At 41.5% G+C, this 20,110-nt stretch overlaps 1 protein-coding gene across 2 annotated transcripts in view; it reads right to left on the reverse strand.

Moving 5' to 3' along the window:
• TBCD (tubulin folding cofactor D) overlaps positions 1-20,110 on the reverse strand; it is a 487,835-nt gene that overhangs the window by 70,215 nt on the left and 397,510 nt on the right. For both annotated transcript variants that reach the window (XM_033961208.1, XM_033961209.1), the window contains 3 exons: positions 6,539-6,622; positions 5,307-5,465; positions 9-147 (listed from right to left, as the gene is read on the reverse strand). In XM_033961208.1, coding sequence (XP_033817099.1) covers positions 9-147; positions 5,307-5,465; positions 6,539-6,622 — 382 coding nt within the window. The remainder of the gene's footprint in view (positions 1-8; positions 148-5,306; positions 5,466-6,538; positions 6,623-20,110) is intronic.

The following is a 20,110-nucleotide window of genomic DNA, read 5'->3' on the forward strand; positions in this document are numbered from 1 at the left end:
TTCTTTACCGTTGATTCTGTTAATCCACCCACAGAAACAGTGAGGCCCAAAAGTACATGATACTGATAAGCTGGCAGTCCCAAAAGTTGTGTGATGAGTGGGAACACCTGTGAAGGAGCTTTCCAGTTCAATGTCTTTGCCTGTGACCTATGCAGGAAACATTACAGTTGATTATTATCATCATAATTACTGTTCAGTTTGGTTTTCCTACTGAAGCCTTTTTTTTTGCACATGGCCTCCTCTTGAGTTATACAAATGATTCCCCACAATGAGACTCTGTGCACTGCCCGGAATCCTTCCACAACCCTGTACTAGCAAACTGTATGTGATCCTTTTATGTTCAATATTTTTCAAAGCTCACCAAGAACAATATTTAAAATATAGGCAGCTTGAGAAAACATTTATTTCAGGCGACCTAAGCTCAGGGCAGCTCAAGGGATTGTGGCACCCTAAGCCAACTTTTGCATTGGTGCCCTTCTCCCACGATCCAGTAGTTTTCCCCCCTATTTCATCTCCCCCCCATCCAGTTTTAATGAGAAGGGGTGCCAAAATCCTAAATCCCAATCCAGCATCACTCCTCCACTCACAGAAGAAGGGAAGAGAGAGAGAGGGAGAGATGCCGGGGTTGGATTCTGGTGCCCTTTATCACTGGCACCCTGGAACAGGGCCTTAGCTGGTCCATAAGCTGAACCGGCTCTGCCTATGCTTAGATATACGTAGAATAAATATCGGGTTCATGATGGACTCAGTCGCTGCACAAGGTTTGATTTGTGGGGTGATATGGAATTATGTTGACTGCATTTAATTTATAAATAGATAAAAATAAAGTAATCAAAATCAATCATATCAGTGTGTCAGAAAATTTATTATAATTTCTATTTTCTTTGAGATTTGTTCATCACACTATGAAATATATTTGATTTATTTATTTATTTAATATTCCACTTAAATCTTAAGTGGTTTACATTCAGGTATTTTATCATATTTCCCTATCTGTCCCGGTGGGCTCAAACTCTATCTAGTGTACCTGGGGCAATGAGGGGATTAAGTGACTTTCCCAGGGTCACAAGGAGAAGCGAGGGATTTGAACCCACAGTCTCAGGGTGCTGAGGCTGTAGCTCTAACCCTTGCGCCACATACTAATAATGCACAATATTTTAAACTGACTCGAGTATATGTATGTACTCTACTTATGCAAAACCACATATCTATAATAATAAAACGCTAAGCGCGCATGTGCACTCTCACCGCGTGCTTCCCTGATCTCTGTTGTGTCGCGCTGTGCCGGCAAGAGTGCGCATGCGTGCTTACTACGTAGGACTCCAGGACGCACGGAATGGCAGCTGCCGGGAGGAGGGCTGTTGGCGGAGGGCAGATGCCGAAAAGGGCTAAGAAGCCGGTGGGAGCGGTGAAAGCGCATAAGGCATCGGGCCCCCCTACTCTCCACCTCGGACCACTGCGACTGAGGATAGCCGCCATGGCAACTTCAAAATTAAAAAAAGCCCGGGCTCCACACCAAGAAATGAGAACTGCTGCGCGCACACAGACAGGGAGGCACGTAATTCAGGTACCCCAGCACAATACGGAGCAAGGAGGTGATCGCGAACTTTTCCCGCCCCTCTCCAGCTTTTCCCGCCCCTCTTCAGCGGTGACCCAGGATTACCTCTCATCCGGCAATGCAAAGAGAGTTCCCCCGCCCCCACACGCCAGGGCGCCGCACACCAATGAAAAGGTTACCACTCTAAGATGCTCCTTCCCTCCCACAGTCTCCTACAATTCCCTGACCTCTATTGATCTCAACCCTACCTTACCTGTATCCACCCCCATTCCTGCCGACAGATCCTGGACCGCCTTCGAGCTTGTCTCTGAACCGCAAGTCTCCAAACTCTGCCTCAAACTAAAAACTTGCAAGTGCATTTTGGATCCTTTCCCCTTCTATCTATTCGAGAATATCCCTACACAGGCCATCGCTACCCTCACCGACCTTATAAACTCTGCACTAACATCGGGCCTTTTCTCCCCCGACATGGGACACATTTCATTGTCCCCTCTACTGAAAAAGGCCGACCTTGATCCCACCATTCCATCTAACTACCGTCCTATAGCAAATATCCCTCTCCTAACCAAGTTATTAGAATCCATCATATCCACCCAACTCTCATCCTACCTAGAACAATTCTCTATCCTCCTACCCCACCAATTCGGCTTCAGACCCAACTTCAGCACCGAATCCCTCTTGGCCTCACTAATCTCTAAGGTACAACAATTCCATTCTCGCAACAAATTCGCTGTTCTTCTTCAATTCGACCTCTCCGCAGCCTTCGATGTCGTTCACCACGACATCCTAATCTTCCAACTTTCCGAAATAGGCATAAGCTCCACAGTCCTTGATTGGTTCTCGAAATTCCTACGCTTCCGCTCCTACACCGTTAACACAAACGGTTCCTCATCCCCCGCCTGGAAGCCGAAATGTGGAGTCCCGCAAGGCTCACCCCTCTCCCCTATCCTTTTCAACATCTACATGTCCTCTCTGAAACTCCTTCATCTATCCCCCCTAGAAACTCTCTACTCCTATGCTGACGACATCCTCATCCTCCTCGAAACCGACGCGAGCATCTCGAACCTCGCTGAGAACATCTCCACATGTATTACGAACCTCCAATCCTGGGCCCAATCTGTACAAATGAAACTGAATGAGTCCAAAACCAAACTACTTTGGCTCGGCCCAATTTCAGATCATTTACCCACCTCCATCCCTCTACCTTCCGGCCCCACTCTTCAGCTTGAGTTTTCAAGCAAAGTCCTAGGCATCATCTTAGACTCCTCTCTCTCCTTCAACGATCACCTCAACTCCCTGGTAAAAAAATGCTTCTTTAGCCTCCATATGTTGAGGAAAGTAAGATCTTGCTTTCATCATTCTCATTTTGCCATCCTCGTTCAATCCACCATCCTCTCTAGACTAGACTACTGCAACTCCATCTATATAAGCCTAACTAAGAAAAACCTCCATAGACTTCAGCTAATTCAGAACGCCGCAGCCAAGCTTATTTTCGCAAAAGGCAAGTTCGATCACGTTTCCCCACTCCTCTCCAAGCTCCACTGGCTCCCAGTATACTCCAGAGTCCTCTATAAATGTGCCTGCTTAGCCTTCAAGATTCTACATGGCGTCCTTCCTCCCGTTATCCCACTCTTCTGGAATTCCTCAAACCCGCTCTCTTCTAGACCCTCCCAAAAACTGAAACTATCCTTCCCATCTATAAAAGGTATATCCCGCGCAGGAAAACTTGGAACATCCCTCCCCTTTAGAACCACGGAACTCTGGAACAACCTCTCATCCCCGCTCAGAAATTCTAGCTCCTTCCAATCCTTCCGTAAACGCTTGAAAACTTGGCTCTTCTCAAAAATCTAATCACCTCCCGTTCTCTAGTACCCTGCCCCTCTCTATCTTCTCAGTCCCTCTCCTATATCCCTTCTTTGTAGTTCCTTTCCTCTCAACCTCTGTAAACCGTGCCGAGCTCTGCGCATGCGGAGATGGTGCGGTATACAAACCTAAGGTTTAGTTTAGTTTAGTTTAGTTAGTCAGAGAGGAGCTGTCAATCACTACAGCTGTCGCCTGCGGGGGGTCTAGGAGTGCGTTCGCCTCAAATTTTCCCTCTTTCATTCCAGTCCTTGCAGGTTCCCCGGTCCGGCCAAACTAGGAAGCATGGGGAGTGGCTCCATCCTGCCCGTCTGATGCCAGTCAAAGATGCAAACGGAAATAAATAAACTCTGCCCTTGCCCTAGCACCGTTTCTACCATGGAGGTGAGGCTGCCCGGTTCCCTCCCTTGGTGCCAGGGTGGTGAAGTAAGACCTTTTTAAAGATGCAGGGGGGGACAGAAATGCTGCAGCATAGGGGGCAGGGAGAAAGACAGATAGTGGGAGGGAGGGAAACAGAAAGAAAGACAGACAGACATATATTCTAGCAGGGAGGAGGTAAAATAAAGGGAGAAGGGCTGCTGCTGGATAAGGAGAGCAGTGAAAGAGGAGGTAAAAGGAAGGGAGAATGGACAGGTGGAGCAAGCAAGGGGTGGTGGTGGACAGCCAAGGAAAAAGAAAGACAGAAATACAGAAAGCATCTAAGGAGAGAGAGAAAAAAATAATAAAGACACACACACACACATATATTCTAGCACCCGTTAATGTAACGGGCTATAAGACTAGTATCCAATAACATTCTTGATTCATCATAGAGGACCATCAAAGGTGAGAAACTCAAGTTAACAGCAATAAATGCAAACTCTCTTCTTATATATCTTCATATTCATAACATTTTATATAGGGTGGGCCACAGAAAAGTAGCCCACCTCCAGTGATAGTATGGCAAGATGAATGAGCAATTGGATTGTTTTTATTCACTTACCCACAAGTTATAACAGATGGTGAAAGTGGTCCCCGTTAACGTCTATGCACCTTCCACAATCACTATTCGCTGTTCCAGGGAGAACACTATCTTTCTGGCACCAGTATTAGAGACGGGTTACTTTTCCATGGCCCACCCTGTATTTTTAGTAGTTTAACTTGACTGATACTTCACTTATATTTGATAAATTGATGTCAGTAACCATAAATTCACAGTGGAAAAACTTATCTCAGTCGCATCGGGGGTCATGTCAAAGCCAACACAAATTCACGTGGGGCTTTTTCAAGGCAGAGTGGGGGGAATCATTAAGTTTTATTAAGAGACTTCATATTTGCAGCATGTTTGTTCATATTTGCAGGGGGAATTACCTTCAAACAGCCCCACAGGGGCAAAACATGAATTCGTGTTAGCTTTGACATGACCCCTAATGCGATTGAGATAAGTGGTTGACTCTCTAAGTGGTTTTGTTTAACTCCCTTAGTTTTTTCACACTACTTGCAAACATCACTCTCCTCTCCCTCCCCAGTTCTTTTAATTGCCAGCTCTTTAGAGCACTGAAAGCCATCACTACCACTGTAATGGAACCTGAAAACAATATCCCTCACTCAGAACTGTCCTATGAACCAAGCACAGATCTTAACATCTAATCATCAATGTATTAAATTAGTCCAATAAAAACAGTAGTACTAGCTCACTTATTATTTGTTTATGGATCTTTATCTCCATATGTTGAAAAGAACTAGCATAGCACCTACTTTAATCTATAGTTTGATAAATGAAACTTTCATCCTCTGTCTATTCAGTTTTCCATAACTATTTTCTGAATCTGGTATCTTGCAATAGGCTTTTATTGCCATTCTAGTGGAGCTGAAAAGTAAAGCAAACCATGCTTAAGGTTAGTTCTACCTTGGAAATATTCTCTTCAAGTCTTCTCGATAGGGAATATGAGGAACTGGTGGATTATTGAAGTGTAGAAGAGTCAAGAATGCAGAACCAGCATGAGCTCGAAAACGATCAATCTTCTCACTTGATTGCTGGGCTAGGCAGCACATCATCCGTCTACAGCTGCAAAGTAAATGCACTGATATGGTCAAATCAGATGCTACAAAGATGCATGGTGGATCCTGCCGTATAAACCGTTCACACATTGCAAATCTCACCTGCCACAGTACAAACAGCTATTACAATACATACATATCTATTCCTAAGTGTGCAAGGAAATAGGCATACATTTCTTCAAGAGCATATCTGACATAGCAGCCATTACATGTACACACATAAGACCAAGTGCACATGCACAAACATAAAATATCTGCCTCGCTATGAGCAACACAAAGATTATGGTAGTTAACAAGTTTCAGCATGGCAAAGGACAGTCATGTTTTATACCTTCAACCTGTTTTTAGTTTTCAGGTCTTTTAACCCCTTCCTTTATTTATTAGCATTCCTCTCCTTCCACCTGCTGTTTCCATAATCACATCAGACCACTGCAAGTTTCTTTCAAAGAAGAGCTTTGGAAGGGAATCCTGAGGATAAATTCTATATAGTAATCTGGAGTCATCTATCATTTAATATGTGATTCTCAGTCCTTTTCACAAAAATGCCCTCTGCTATAGTTTTACCATATAGTATATAGTATGGCATAGACATATGGTAAGCTGAATACCTCTCATGTATTATGTTTTTGGAAAACATCGCCTTGATTTGGCACAGGCTAATAAATTCTAAAGTTGATTTTAAGAAAGGTTTGGACAATTTCCTGGAGGAAAAGTCCATAGTCTCTTATTGAGAAAGACATGGGAGAAGCCACCGCTTGCCCTGGATTGGTAGCATGAAATGTTGTTGTGACTCCTTGGGTTTTAGCCAGGTACTAGTGACCTGGATTGGCCATGTGAGAACGAGCTACTGGGCTTGATGGACCAATGGTCTGACCCAGTAAGGCTATTCTTATGTTCGGTAGAAAGAAAACATCATTTAAGACATTGAGCAGCAGCATTTTTGTACTTTGTGCCATTTTGATACATTAATGGTAAAGTGGTTTGGCAGGTATAGCCCATTGACTACTGCACCACCAATCTAGTTTCCTATACCAGGAGACTGCAATGTCAAGAAACTTTAAAAGACTGCACAGTACTTACACATCTGTACCAATCAGTTCTGGTTTAGTCTGTACCAACAGAAGTGTTATTTCGACTAGTCTTGTCATGGCAGACTCTCGTACCCTGACAGAATAAAGAAAAGAATGGTAAAGGACAAAATGTATCCATCAACTGGTTTTATATTTTCACCTTAAGGCTATATTCTCCCATACTGTAAAACTAGCTTCATTTAAATAAGTGACCATATAAACCAGAGACAGAATATACAATTCTTAGGCCTCATATGCATGAAATACCAACCTAGAAAGCATGAGAAAGACATGGTTCAATTATTTCTAACATAATAAATAACATGCATTTATTGTTAAAATAACTGAATATTTCTCTCCGTTAGCTCTGAAATGCAGATTTTATCTCAAGATAAAACTTGTAGGAACCTGCAGAATCCATCATGGTTAATCGTTAAAAAAAATTTGAAAACATTTACCTCCATTTAAAAATTCTATTTCTAAGAGCTAATGCTCCCTTTGATAGTAGACTCTACTGAAATACCTGCACTCTCTCCCTACTGGATGTGATGGTCTAAATCTGAGATATTTATCAGCTGTAGATGGAGCCCAATACCAAACAGTTCATCCCTTGAACAGCTATAGCAGTGGCTTCATCTAAAGCCTAACATTGTTTATGCTCTGGAAAAGCTAAGACAGAAAACCAGAATAAAGCATTTTCAATATAGGGCTTAATAGACAAACTGAATGTCTACAATTTGCATAACCTGATCTTGTGCAGTGTACATCTTTCAAGCTTGTGTACTTTCTATCCTTATCACCATCCTATTACTTTGAGGCTTCTCAAAAGAGGGTATAAAGTTTATGTTAACTATATGCACATTTACCCCATGTAAGCATATATCAACCCTTATTCAGCCTTGATGGTCAGTGCTTTGTTCTGTTTGTTTTGGGGTGTCCAGCCAGGATGTAAAACTCTGAACTGCAGCCTTTTGTTAAATATGTCTAGAAATGTGTATAAGCAATATAGTGATTTTTTTTTTAAAGAAACACAGTAAATGGTGTTGCCACCTAATGGTTAGTATGATAGGCAGACTTAATTCTCACTGTGGCTTCCTGAGACCCTAGGCAAGCCACAACCCCTCTACTGCTCCATGAACAAAACTTAGAATGGAAGCCCACTAGGGGAACAGAGCAAGTACCTGTAAGTAATATGGAAACTGCTTGGGTTATACCACAGAAATGGGACATCACAAATATAATAACTTTGGCAGCTGTGGCTTAAATAAATCCAGATATTCTGCACCACTATCTTGGTGTTTAATCACAGGAGTAAAAGAGACAAACTGCCACAATACAAGTGCTACAAAAGATGCCAAAGATAAAAAAAGTGCAAAGAATAAAAATGATGACCTTCCCTAGCAATACCTCTAGTAGTGTAGCATGAGTCTTGCTCTGAAGTACAATCATGAGATAAGACAATACCTCTTCTATGATTCATTTGTGGTGCCAGTACTGAAGGACATACCTTTATCAGTGCAGCACCTAGCCTGGAACAGCATCAATCTTAAACAGATGAACCTATAAACAATGCACTACACTTCCCCCTCCCAATTCGCGGTTTCAGCAATTGCGATTTCACATATTCGAGATTTTTTGGGGAGGGGAAAAAAAAGAAAACCCCCCCCCACAGTTTAGCCTTCCCCCCAGCGTCCCGGCCTAACCTGGTAGTCTAGCGGGCTTTCAGGGCTGGAGTGATCTACACTCCTGCCCCGTGTAGATCGCCAATAGGAAATGGCTGTGGGGAGTTCCCGTTGTAGTCTCGAGAGACTACGGAAATTCACGGCAGCTATTTCCTATTTCCTATAGGAAGATCGCTCCTGCCCCGAAAGCCCGCTAAACCACCAGGTTAGGCCGGGATGCCAGGGGGAAGGCAGGAGGGAGGCGGGGGTGGGTCAGAGCCGGACCAGAAGATATTCACGGTATTTCACCATTCGCAGTCCGGCTCTGCCCCTATCCCCCGCGAATCCGGAGGGAGAAGTGTACTACCTTTATCCCTACCCTTCAGTATCAAATCAAACGGATAACACTTTACCTAGTAACACCCTGCAGTATCAACAATAAACGGAACTTAGTGCCACCAGTATAGCACATGCCAGTACTAGGACCCAATAAAACAGCACCTCAAGCAGTTAAGGACATGCTATCATACTTCCCTACAGTGTCAATCGTGGCTATATACCGTATTTTCACGCATATAACGCGCGCGTTATACACGATTTTACAAACCGTGTATAACCATGCGCGTTATATGCGTGAGCGCGTTTTACAACTTTTTTTTACATAGGGCGGGACCGCGGGAAGAAGAAGCAGCGCAGATGCAGAGCTCACAGAAGGGCCGGGACCGCCGGCAGAGGAAGCAGCAGGACAACGGTAGGAGCTTCTCCATGATGGGGGGTGGGGTGGGGAGGCTGCGGGGGTGCGAGCGGTCCTTCGGGGTGGGGGTGCGAGCGGTCCTGCGGGGGGATAAATCGGACGTCGGGGGGGGGGGGGCATCAGGCTTTCAGGGTGGGGACAGGACTTCAAGGGGGAGAGGAGAGTCGGGGCGGCCAGAGGAGAGTCGGGGCGGGCGAAAGGAAAGTCGGAGTGGCCAGAGGAGAGTCGGGGCGGGCGAAAGGAGTCGGGCGGCGACGGGAGAGTCGAGGCGGCATGCGCGGTATACGGGTGTGTGCAGTATATAAAAATTTCTTTACATAAATTACAGTTTCCCGCGCGCTATACCAGTGTGCGCATTTTACACGGGTGCGCGGTATATGAGTGAAAATACGGTACTCAGATTTTGTGCAGAACCTGAGCTCAGAAGGTTCTTAGTTCAACATGTTATCCACTTAGCTATACTGACAGTTTAACTGAATCTTTCATGAGCAACAAGCAAGAGACAATGAAGTTACAGAGCAAGTCAGGGTTTTGCAAGTCATTCAAACATAAGGGACTGCTCTAGTGAATTCCAAAACCAACACTCCTGTGACCCAGATGTAAAGCATTAAGTGAAATTTAAAAATAGTCTGTTACTATTTTGATCTTTGCAGGTTTGTAAATAAGCTTATATTTAAAAAACCCAGAATTCTAACCATGCAAGATTCTTTAAATTCCTCCTTATAAGTGATACAGTACATGGATTCCTAAGGTATTTCTAAATAAAGGAATACACTGTAAAATAATTCCAGCATTAACTGGGCTACAGAATATTTGCTGATGCTGTCACTGATCACCGAGTACTAAGAAGGGTATGTTCTCTAAACCACTTTTAATCGAAAGATATGAGCTTAGATGCTGATGGATGACAACCATAATCTGATTGGCAGATAGGGGCTCTTTTGCTGATGCCAAACACAGAATATAACCATCAAGAAAAAGGAAAAGGAACTATAAATTCATAGGAAATGAATGAGAGAGAGAGAGAAAACAAACAAACCAAACATCAAACAGTGCCGACACTATTCTTTTTGATGTTATATTGTTATTCTGAATGGTGTCATATCAAATAAATTTGCAAGCTGGCATTACCCAATCCAAACTGAATTCTTAATTTTTCACATCTGTGCCCAACTTGCTGAGCTTAATGAGAGCATAGATGCAGGAAGGTACATTTTATTGTTCAACACTTTAGCCTATGATTTGCTGATAAGGATGGAGACTAGAAGTTCTGGAGAGGTTTTCCTCTTCCCCAGACACAGAAGACAAATCTTAGTAAATCTGGCCCTAATTTCCATATTATACAGGTAAAAAATAGTGTTAATGCAAGTCAACTGTGTGCAAATCAAGAGGATTTTTTGTTGCCTGAAGAGTATACACATTTTCATCAGACACACACACTTGCCCCTATAATTCCAGGGACGGTTTCATCATAGACATGCATGCGCTATAGTTTCAAAAAGTAAAATTAGCGTACTTAATTTTGTTCCTCTTCACTCCCCCTACCCCATTCTACTTTGAAAAATATAGATAAGAACATAAGACCTGCCACACTGAGACAGAATGAAGGTCCCAGCATCCTCTTTCCAACAGTGGCCAACCCAGGTCACAAGTACCTAGCAAGATCCCAAGTAGTGAAACAGAATTTATGTTGCTTATCCTAGGAATAAGCAGTGGATTTCCCAAAGCCATTTCAACCTGATTTTAAAATTCTATATATGCAAATACCTCTTTTTTTTTTTTTTTTTGGGGGGGGGGAAGAGTGGGGAACAAAATTACTATTTCTACTACTAATCATTTCTATAACGCTACTAGGCTTATACCAAACATGGAATACAGAGTCGCTGTTGAAAGAGATTAAGGGCTTCTTTTACTAAGCTGCGATAGCGGTTTTAGCGCACGCTGAATTGCTGCGTCTACTAGACCTTAACACCAGCATTGAGCTGGCGTTAGTTCTAGCCGCATAGTGCGCGCTAAAATCCTAGCTCTAAATCTGACAGACATACAACAAAAAGGCATCTATACACAGTGCTCACATGGGGAATTAGAGGGAATGAAAGACAGATGGGTTGGAGTTAGTTATTTATCTGTAGCACATGCGCCTTAAAAATGGGCAACATCACCTGACAGAGCCTAATGGGAAAAGACTTTCATCAGCTGAAAAGGTGTGTTGCAAATTTTGTGACACTAACAACCTTTTGCACCAGTTTCCATACTATGCCACTATTGGGTTCATAATTTTATTTTTTTTTTTTAAAAACCTTCCAAAAAGTTGCCTGTCGGTACTTGGATGATCAAAAAAAACAGATTGTCCAAGCACCAATCAAAACTGGTTTTAGATGTATCTAAAGCCAGCTCAGGCCTTTTCAGTGCTGCTGTACGCACAGAGCGAAAAGGGGCATTTTTGTAGGAGTAGATAGAGCGGGAGTTGGACGGGAGGTGGGCCAACCTAGACTTAGTCATCTGGCAGCCATAATCAAAAAAGTTTGACAGGTTGCCAGACAGAACTTATACGTTTTGACTTAGACCAAGTCAAAACAGGTATAAGTTCCGAATCGGGCCGCAATCAATTCAGCAGTCCAGGCAACCTGTCTCCCCTGCACTGGTAACGATTGCAGCAGGAGAGATGCCCAATCTCTCCTGCCGGACACAACCCCCCACCTGGGCCGACCAGGAGAAAAATACAAAAAGGGCTGAACTGTAAGCAGTATCACAAGCTCAAGCAGCAGCTGAGCTTTCCAGTCAAATCTCTCCCCCGAGAATAAGGATTCCTGAGCACCAGGACAGGATTCTCTTCTCAACCAAATGCCTCTCATTCTTAACAGTAGCATAAAATAGATTACTAGCCTTCCTGTGAATCTCAAAAGTCCTTTTAAGAGGAAAAAAAAAAATCTATGCGTGTGGTATTGGTGGGAGGAGGGGCAAGAGAATGAATTTGTATACACAGCTGAGTAGATACTGGAAAAATCAATTTTACTTAAATATTACAGAATAATTTCATTTCATTTATTTATATTTTCTGTATCATCTTTTCTGCAAATACAGGCCAATCCAAATTATGATAGAAAAAAAGAGCTCCATTAAAATTATAGGAAAAATTCATAAAATATTCATCCATAAAAACAGACTAACTGCCATAAAAAAAAAATGCACTGTGAAGATTATCTCAACAAGGCAGGCCACTGGTATCTAATCTAAACCTTCAAAAGCTTTTTGGAAAAATGTTTTCAGTTAGTTGTGTTTTAAATTTAGACAAAGACAGTTCACCTCTAATCTAAGCAGGCGAATTATTCCATTCAAAAGGTGCCACAAGAAAAAGCATTCTATTCAATTCTTTATATTTGTTAGTTGCCTAATCACCAATATTTAGGTTCTAAGCAACATACAAAATGTAATACTGGTGAGCACATCGGGAGCTATAAAATTAAAACATCAGATACTAAAATAACAAGTATTAGCAATATAATATTTATCAAAATATAAAGTTTTCATTGTCCAAGAAAAATTCAAAAATGCAGAAATTTGTGTCCGATATAAAGGGAATGTATTCCAAAGCTTAGTTACTTGGAATTGGAAGGAAGAGTAAAACATTTGTTTAAATCAAATACTTCTGGGTAGATAGAAATTTGAGTAGACGCTGCTGTCAATTCAATGTCCGTTAAGATATAAGTAAAGATAATGAGTTTAAGAAATACTCTGGGCTGAAAACTCAATACGTTAAAACTTATATAAACTGCTTAATCAGTTGGTGGAAGATGATGGCAGGATCAAATCCTTTGCTCAGCTGCGGGAGGATTTTGGTCTCCCTTCCACTGATGGCTTTGCCTATCTGCAGATTCATCACTACCTTACTTCCCTGCCATCCTATCACTTAACGGCTTCTTGTCAGGAGCTGCTGTCTACGGCTTCACCATTGGCTCCGAGCTCCCCATTCCACTTAAATTCCATCATTGCCACCTGAAGGATGAGTCCCCTTTGCTTGGCCACGCTAGATTACGAGATGCCTGGGCTCGGGATCTCAATACTGTATTGTCTGATACTGTGATATTACAAACTGTTCGAAAATTATATGTTTATCGTAAATATACTACCTTTTGGGAACAACAATTTAAATTAGTTTTAAGATTGTACATCTCTCCTAAGAGGGCTTATCTCTCTGGTTTTCGAGCATCGGCTGCCTGTCTTAGATGTCAGGCTCCTGAGGCGGGTTTGGGACATATGTTTTGGACCTGTCCTACTGTTAGGTCATTTTGGGAAGATATATTTTTTTTGTGGAGTTTTCTGGCATGTTACTATACAATGTTCTCCGTTGTTTTTCTTTGGTGCGTCTCTCCATTATTTTCCCCGCAGAGGTGGGACTGCTGCTTTCCTCAGATGGACTATTCTTGTGGCTCTCAAATGCATTCTACTCAAGTGGCTGGAGGTGGAAACACGTGATTACTCCCTTTGGTGGTGTCATATGGTCATGCTTCTGATGTGGGAATGCCGAGATGCATTTGATTTTTCCTCTCTCCATGGCCGCTCCTTTCAGCGCATAAGGGAGCCATTTTGGAACACCATGACTCCCCTGGCTCGTAGCCACCTACTGAACTGCTGATATTTTGGTTTCTATTCTTCCTTTTAATCTATGGCTGAGTTGTTGTCCCTGATTTCACCGGTGGTCCATGCTATTTATTGTCTGTGGCCCGAATGAGGACCTGGGGGGGTTGTCTGGGGGGTTGGTTGGGTTGGGGGGGTTGCAGTTTGTTCTGATTTCTATGATAAATTGTGAGCTTGTTCTTTGTATTCTCTCTGGCCTTTGTTTCTTCTTGTTAAGCTCACTAAAAATATTTTGACAATAAACTGCTTAAAAAAAAACCCAACCTCATCAACAATGGAGTATGTTGATCATATTTCTTCACTCTAATAGTTAATCTAACAGCTGAATTCTTTATCAGCTGAAGTTAATATCTGGTTGACTCCAGCCTGGCTAATCTAGGACTAGGAAGTGCTAAACGATGGTCACTGAAAGACCTAAGGGTTTTTCTGGGAGTATACAGTATTGTTAAAGTAGTCAAGTATTGAGGGGTGCTCATCCTTAGAGCCTTCAATGCCATTATAAGAAGTTTAAACATTATTATATTACATTACATTGGTGTCTTCTATCCCACCAATACCTTTCAGTTCTAGGCGGTTTACAACAAGAAATTAACCTGGGCATTCCCAGAGAGATTACAAAGTTGATAGCTATAGTATGTGTTGGGATCTGGGAAGGGTCAATACGATTTGGTTAGATCATTTGACAAATTTCTTGAATAGTATGGTTTTCAGTTCTTTCCTGAATGTTTTGTAGTTGGGCATCGTGGTCAGCAGATTTAAGAGGTGGAGGTTTATTTTCACTGCTCTGGTGATATTTTTTCAGCAGCCGTATAACATGGTCAAATTTTTGTACTCTATACAGTAATTGTATCGCTGTATTTGAAGTGTTTGTAAACGTAACATTTGTGATTAGCCCAAATTTGCACTAATCAACAGAATAAACTACTAGAAATAATAAATTTCAGTCATTTGATATGATCAGTCTACTACAATATGGTTAATATTCTGATTATTTTTCATTTATGAAATTTGAAATTAATTCACAAGAATACACTTGCTCATGTAAATGAGATACAAGTACAGCAAAAAAGTATCAATAAAAAATTACAGGAAAACATATCAGATCTCATAATCTCAATACAAAGTCTACAACTGAAAATAGGGAGTTGAGACATTTGAAAGAGAAGCTAAGAAAAAAAAGAGTTGAGTGAAAGATTAACTGGATATATGAAAAGCGTGAATGATTAAGTGCAAATTGGTTTTGAATTTTGCAAAATCGGAAGTTACGTTGATTGGGAGAAAGGATGATCTGCAATGGCCTAGAGAGATTGAGGTGTGTAACCAGACCTTACTAATACAGAGAAAGTTGAAAATCTTAGGGGTCTGGCTGGATTGTACCCTTAGCATGAAGGATCAAGTTCGTTCGGTAGTTAAATCTGTTTTCTTCCAGTTGCGATTGTTAAGATGACTGAAGCCGATGTCACCTGTATATGATTTTCGTATAGTAGTGCAGATGATAATTGTTTCAAAGTTGGACTAATGTTATGCCCTTTATTTAGGGATTACAACAATTCAATGTAAAGCCCTGCTGTGAGGTTAATTTGCGGTGTAAATAAGTTTGAACATATAACAGCGTGGTTAAAGAAACTCCATTGGCTGCCTGTGTGTTCACGTATTATTTTTAAGACATTAATGTTGGTGTTCAAAGTCATTTACCAAGGGATTCCCTGGTATCTATCACAGGCTATGGCAATTTACCAAGGCTCTTTCAATCTGAGGGCATGATATGTTTGAAATTGACAGACTTCTCAAAAGTGCACTATGAGAATACAAGATCTTCTGCTATTTCCATCATAGGAGTAACTCTGTGGAATAAATTAACTGGTCCGCTAAGAGCTCTCATAGATCTTCAGGAGAAAATGCTCGACTACACTTTTTGTGGAAGCATTTCGATGAATGATGATTCTAGATTATAATGGTTTCTGTATAGGCATACAATTGAATGCTGTAAATAATTGTTCTTATTGAATGATTTGAAATGTTTGTTGTTTGTATAAATCTTGTTTTTTTGTATGTTTTTATTTTATGTATGTTTGTAAAACCGCCTAAGAAATCTTGAAAGAAAGATCTGGCATGGAATACAGCTTATGTACTGCTAAGAAAATCTAAGCCTATCTGTCGTTATCCAGGACACTTACAGGTTGAGGAATGCCCTGAATTGGTGCAGATGATACTACTAATGTCTTATCTGCCATAAAACATGGAGAGCTGCAATGATTCAAAGACATACTTATGTCTATGGTATTTAATTAGACATTTACAAGGATATTTCAACATAATGTAGCACCTATCTGTAACTTCCTAGGGCGAAACAGGAACTGTTGTCTCTTTCATTGCGTAGCACGCGCTACATCAGGAAATACATGTACTTTCAGACTACAAAACAGAATATCTTTGTGCTGAAAAAAGTCTCAAAATTCTATCTCTGTCCATTGCCAAACTCAAGCTAGCTACGAAAGTAGAAGAAACTGTTTTTTGCTCCATAGATGTCTCTAGAAAAGTGGTCAATTCCATATTCTCCATCTCTAATGATTCTGGGGAAACACCTTAAGAATTCTTAGATTTCTCTGGTATGCAATATATTTTAACTGTAGATGGATGTTCAATCTCTCTGCTAAGTATTTACTTTGGTGAAATCTTGGCAATCTTAGGAAAATTTATAAATTGCAAGTTTTTCCCTCTTAAAACATTTTCCATATTCTCAATCTTATCATGCAAAAGCAGATTGTCCTTAATCAAAGCTGAATTCTGCTGGGAAACAGATTCCACTTGGGATCCTGTTTTCTGAATACCTACTTTCATTAGGTCCAATTGTTGCATATGAGAATTTATTTTATCAGTAAAATCTTGATTTTGTAAAGCCAAAAGTTTACCTAATTCCTCTATTGTTGTCCATATGGAAGACAGTGAGATCTCAGCAGGTTGTTGTAGAGCAAATGAAAATGTCAGAACAGTACTCCTTCCATCCATTTCTTGTTTCTGAATCTGCAGGCAGGCTGAATCCGGTCTAATCCTCTGGGTTTCAGGAGACATTCCATCCCCCTAGTGTCCAGCTTCTTGCATTGTGCTCAGTGCTGGGTCCACTCACTGTACCTCTGCACTGTGGCCACCTCCAGTACCGTTTCTGCAGGTCTACTCAATGCTGGATTTGGCGGGGCTTGTCACTCTCCTGGACTGAGAGAGATGTTCTCAGCCGGAGCAGCAGCTTCTAACAGCTTCTGAGTTGCCACTAGCAGCTGTAATCTGGGTCCCGGAGCTGACTCCTACAGACCATTATTCAGAAGATTTCTCTGGGTAAGAAGGTTTTCCCAGAGAAATCTTTATTTTTGTAAAAGTCCCTCCCTTCCACAACCCACTAAGTTTAGGAAAAATTGCATTTGGGGTGTTCTAGGGTACGGTTTTAGTTTAGCCAGAGATCAGTACTGTCTGATTACATTTTACCAGTTGAGTAGGCCTATACAAATAGCATATAAAAATCTGAGTATAAGATCTCTTTTTCTGCAATGAATACAAGGAATGTCCGCTACCTATTTCAGACTAATGGTCACGTCTGTTACTTCAACAGCTTCTGATTTATCATTAGCCCTTTAACTACTTCAGCTAGTAACTGCAGGAGGTCATACTGGTATGTTTTGCTTAATTAGTACACAATTTCATTTTCATGAACAGGATAATACTTAGACCTCACTTTTTTTTTTTTACAATTACTGATTTTCTTGTGCATACTTCACCCAGCTGTAGCTCTACAATTAAATTCTTGCACTGGAAATTTGGGATACTTCATGACAATGGAAGTTTTCCCATCAAACAACAGACAAGCTCTGAACAGGTGTTTTTACCCCTAAGGACATAACTTTGTATGTTTTTTTTAACAGGGGATTTACTTCTCCTACTTTGGTAATGGTTGTTAACATAATTGGGCCCCAGTAGGGTTAGCTTCCCCTCTACCCTTCAAAATTAGACAGTTTCTCAGTTTCAGCAAAAAAGCCAGTAAGAGACCACCCTTAATTCACTCAGACCCCTAGAACCGACTGTTATTTCTGAATATCTTTTTTAAATGGTACAAATAAGACTAATAAATTAAATAAAACAATGGTCCCCTGGCTCCCTGTAATTCCATCTTGACAGGTCTCTTTAAAACATGATTGCTACATCATCATCTGAATCACTAAAGCTTTATGAGAAACGCTGCAATTTTTTGCTGCTAGTGAGAGCCTTTTTAATTCTATACTGGCAACTCATGTTGCAGGAAAAAGTGTCTTTGTTGGGGAGGTGACTGAAAAGTTTATTTTAAAAGCTCTAAGTGAACAGTGATAAGAGATAAATTATGCTTGTATGGTGCTTCAAGTCAGACTAGAGAAACAACGGCTCCTTCTGCTGGTCAGTCAAAGGAATGAAGCTGTTAAAAATACACAAAGTAAAGTTAATAAATAAAACCAAAGAGTATGAGGTGATACCTTTTTACTGGACTGAGTATGTTTAGGTGGTCATTTTAGAAATCTCGCTTACCATTTACACATGTAAACTGAGTGATTTTAGAAAGCCACTGTTTACATGCTCATATTTGCAACATGCTGTTTTGGAAGGGAGCATCTTGTAGGTATTCTGTGGGCAAACTAGTAAAGTATCCATACTTTTCTGAAATTACAGCAGCAATGAACACATACTTAAAAAATAAATCTAGACTTTACCATTTACACCAGCTTTGAGACAAAAATGAGGGGGACAAACTAACTAGTAAGGGAAAATCTCCATGCAGACCAGACAAATATAAAGCATGGACGGCTAGATATGTACAGCTCCCCAAATTGTAAATCTACTGGAATAGCCCAGTCATCTTTTCTGTATCCTAAACCCTAAATTGTAATTCTCTAATCATCCTGTAATTCTCCTGGAAATGTCCAGCTGTTTCTTTTGTAATCCGCCCAGAACTGCAAGGTACAGGCGGAATAGAAGTCATTAATGTAATGTAATGTAATATGTCAATACACATAGTTTGGACAATACTGAGGGGGACAAACTAATTCGATTGGAAAAATCCCCATGCAGACCAGACAAACATAGTGAATGGACAGCTATGTATATTAACGCACGTAGTTTGGGCAATAAAATTCTGGAATTGGAAACAGAAATGAGAAATGCTGACCTAGATGTGGTGGCGATAACAGAAACCTGGTTCTCAGAGTCCCATGGATGGGATATGGCTATACCAGGATATAACTTGCTCCGCTGAGACAGAGAAGGCAAAACCAGAAGAGGGGTAGCACTATACATCAGAGAGGACATCAAAGTTACCAGGGTAATAGATGTCAAGTATACGGGGGAATCCCTCTGGGTGAACCTTGCCAGGGGCAATGACAAATGCCTGTATCTTGGTGTTGTGTTCAGACCTCCAAGACAACAAGACAATATAGACAAAGGATTAATCGAAGACATAGAGACCATCACTCTGCGTGGAGACACTGTGCTTTTGTGGGACTTCAATATGCCTGATGTAGACTGGAAAAAACTTAACGCTACGACCAGCGGCAGCAGAAGGCTACTAGCCTCCATACAGGGAGCATGCATCATACAGATGGTATTGGAGCCCACCAGGGATCAGGCGATTCTGGACCTGTTACTCACCAATGGAGACAGTGTCATAGAGGTTTCGGTAGGAGATGCTTTGGTCTCCAGTGACCACAACATGGTGTGGTTTCATCTCAGGAAGGGAGTCACTAGGTCAAATACATTGACAAAGGTCCTTAACTTTAAGGGAGCTAGCTTCCAGAGCATGGGAGATTTTGTCTATGAGGCGCTGCAAAATCAGGACACGATGGACAATGTGGAGGTACTGTGGTCGGCTCTGAAATCTACCCTGCAGGAAACAATCGACCTCTACATAAAAACTGTGAGTAAGCCAAGGAGAAATAATAGACCCCAGTGGTTCTCCGCAGAGATCTTGGAATTCGTAAAGCAGAAGAAAAGAGTATTTGTATCCTACAAACAATCACAACGACCGGAAACTAAAGAAGCCTATCTAGTGAAATTTAGAACTGTTAAAACAGCAGTCAGGGATGCCAAACTCCGGATGGAAGAAAAAATAGCTAGGCATGTTAAAAAAGGGGATAAATCATTTTTCAGGTATGTTAGTGACAGAAAAAAGAACACAGACGGGATTGTGCGCCTCAGAAAACCTGATGATAACTATGTAGACTCAGACTCAGATAAAGCTAACTACTCAATGGTTACTTCTGCTCGGTCTTTACCTGTGAGGCGCCGGGATCCGGACCGCAGCTGCAGACAAGGGAGTGCTCGGAGGACCCGTTCTGGGATTTTGAATTTACCACGAGCAGCGTCTACCATGAGCTATTGAGGCTAAAAGTGAACAAAGCCATGGGACAGGATAATCTACACCCCAGGGTACTTCAGGAATTGAAAGATGTCCTGGCAGAGCCGTTAGCTGCGCTTTTCAATCTTTCCCTAAACAAGGGAAAAGTCCCCTTGGACT

This window comes from Geotrypetes seraphini, chromosome 10 (assembly GCF_902459505.1).
Source record: "Geotrypetes seraphini chromosome 10, aGeoSer1.1, whole genome shotgun sequence".
Lineage (NCBI taxonomy): Eukaryota > Metazoa > Chordata > Amphibia > Gymnophiona > Dermophiidae > Geotrypetes > Geotrypetes seraphini.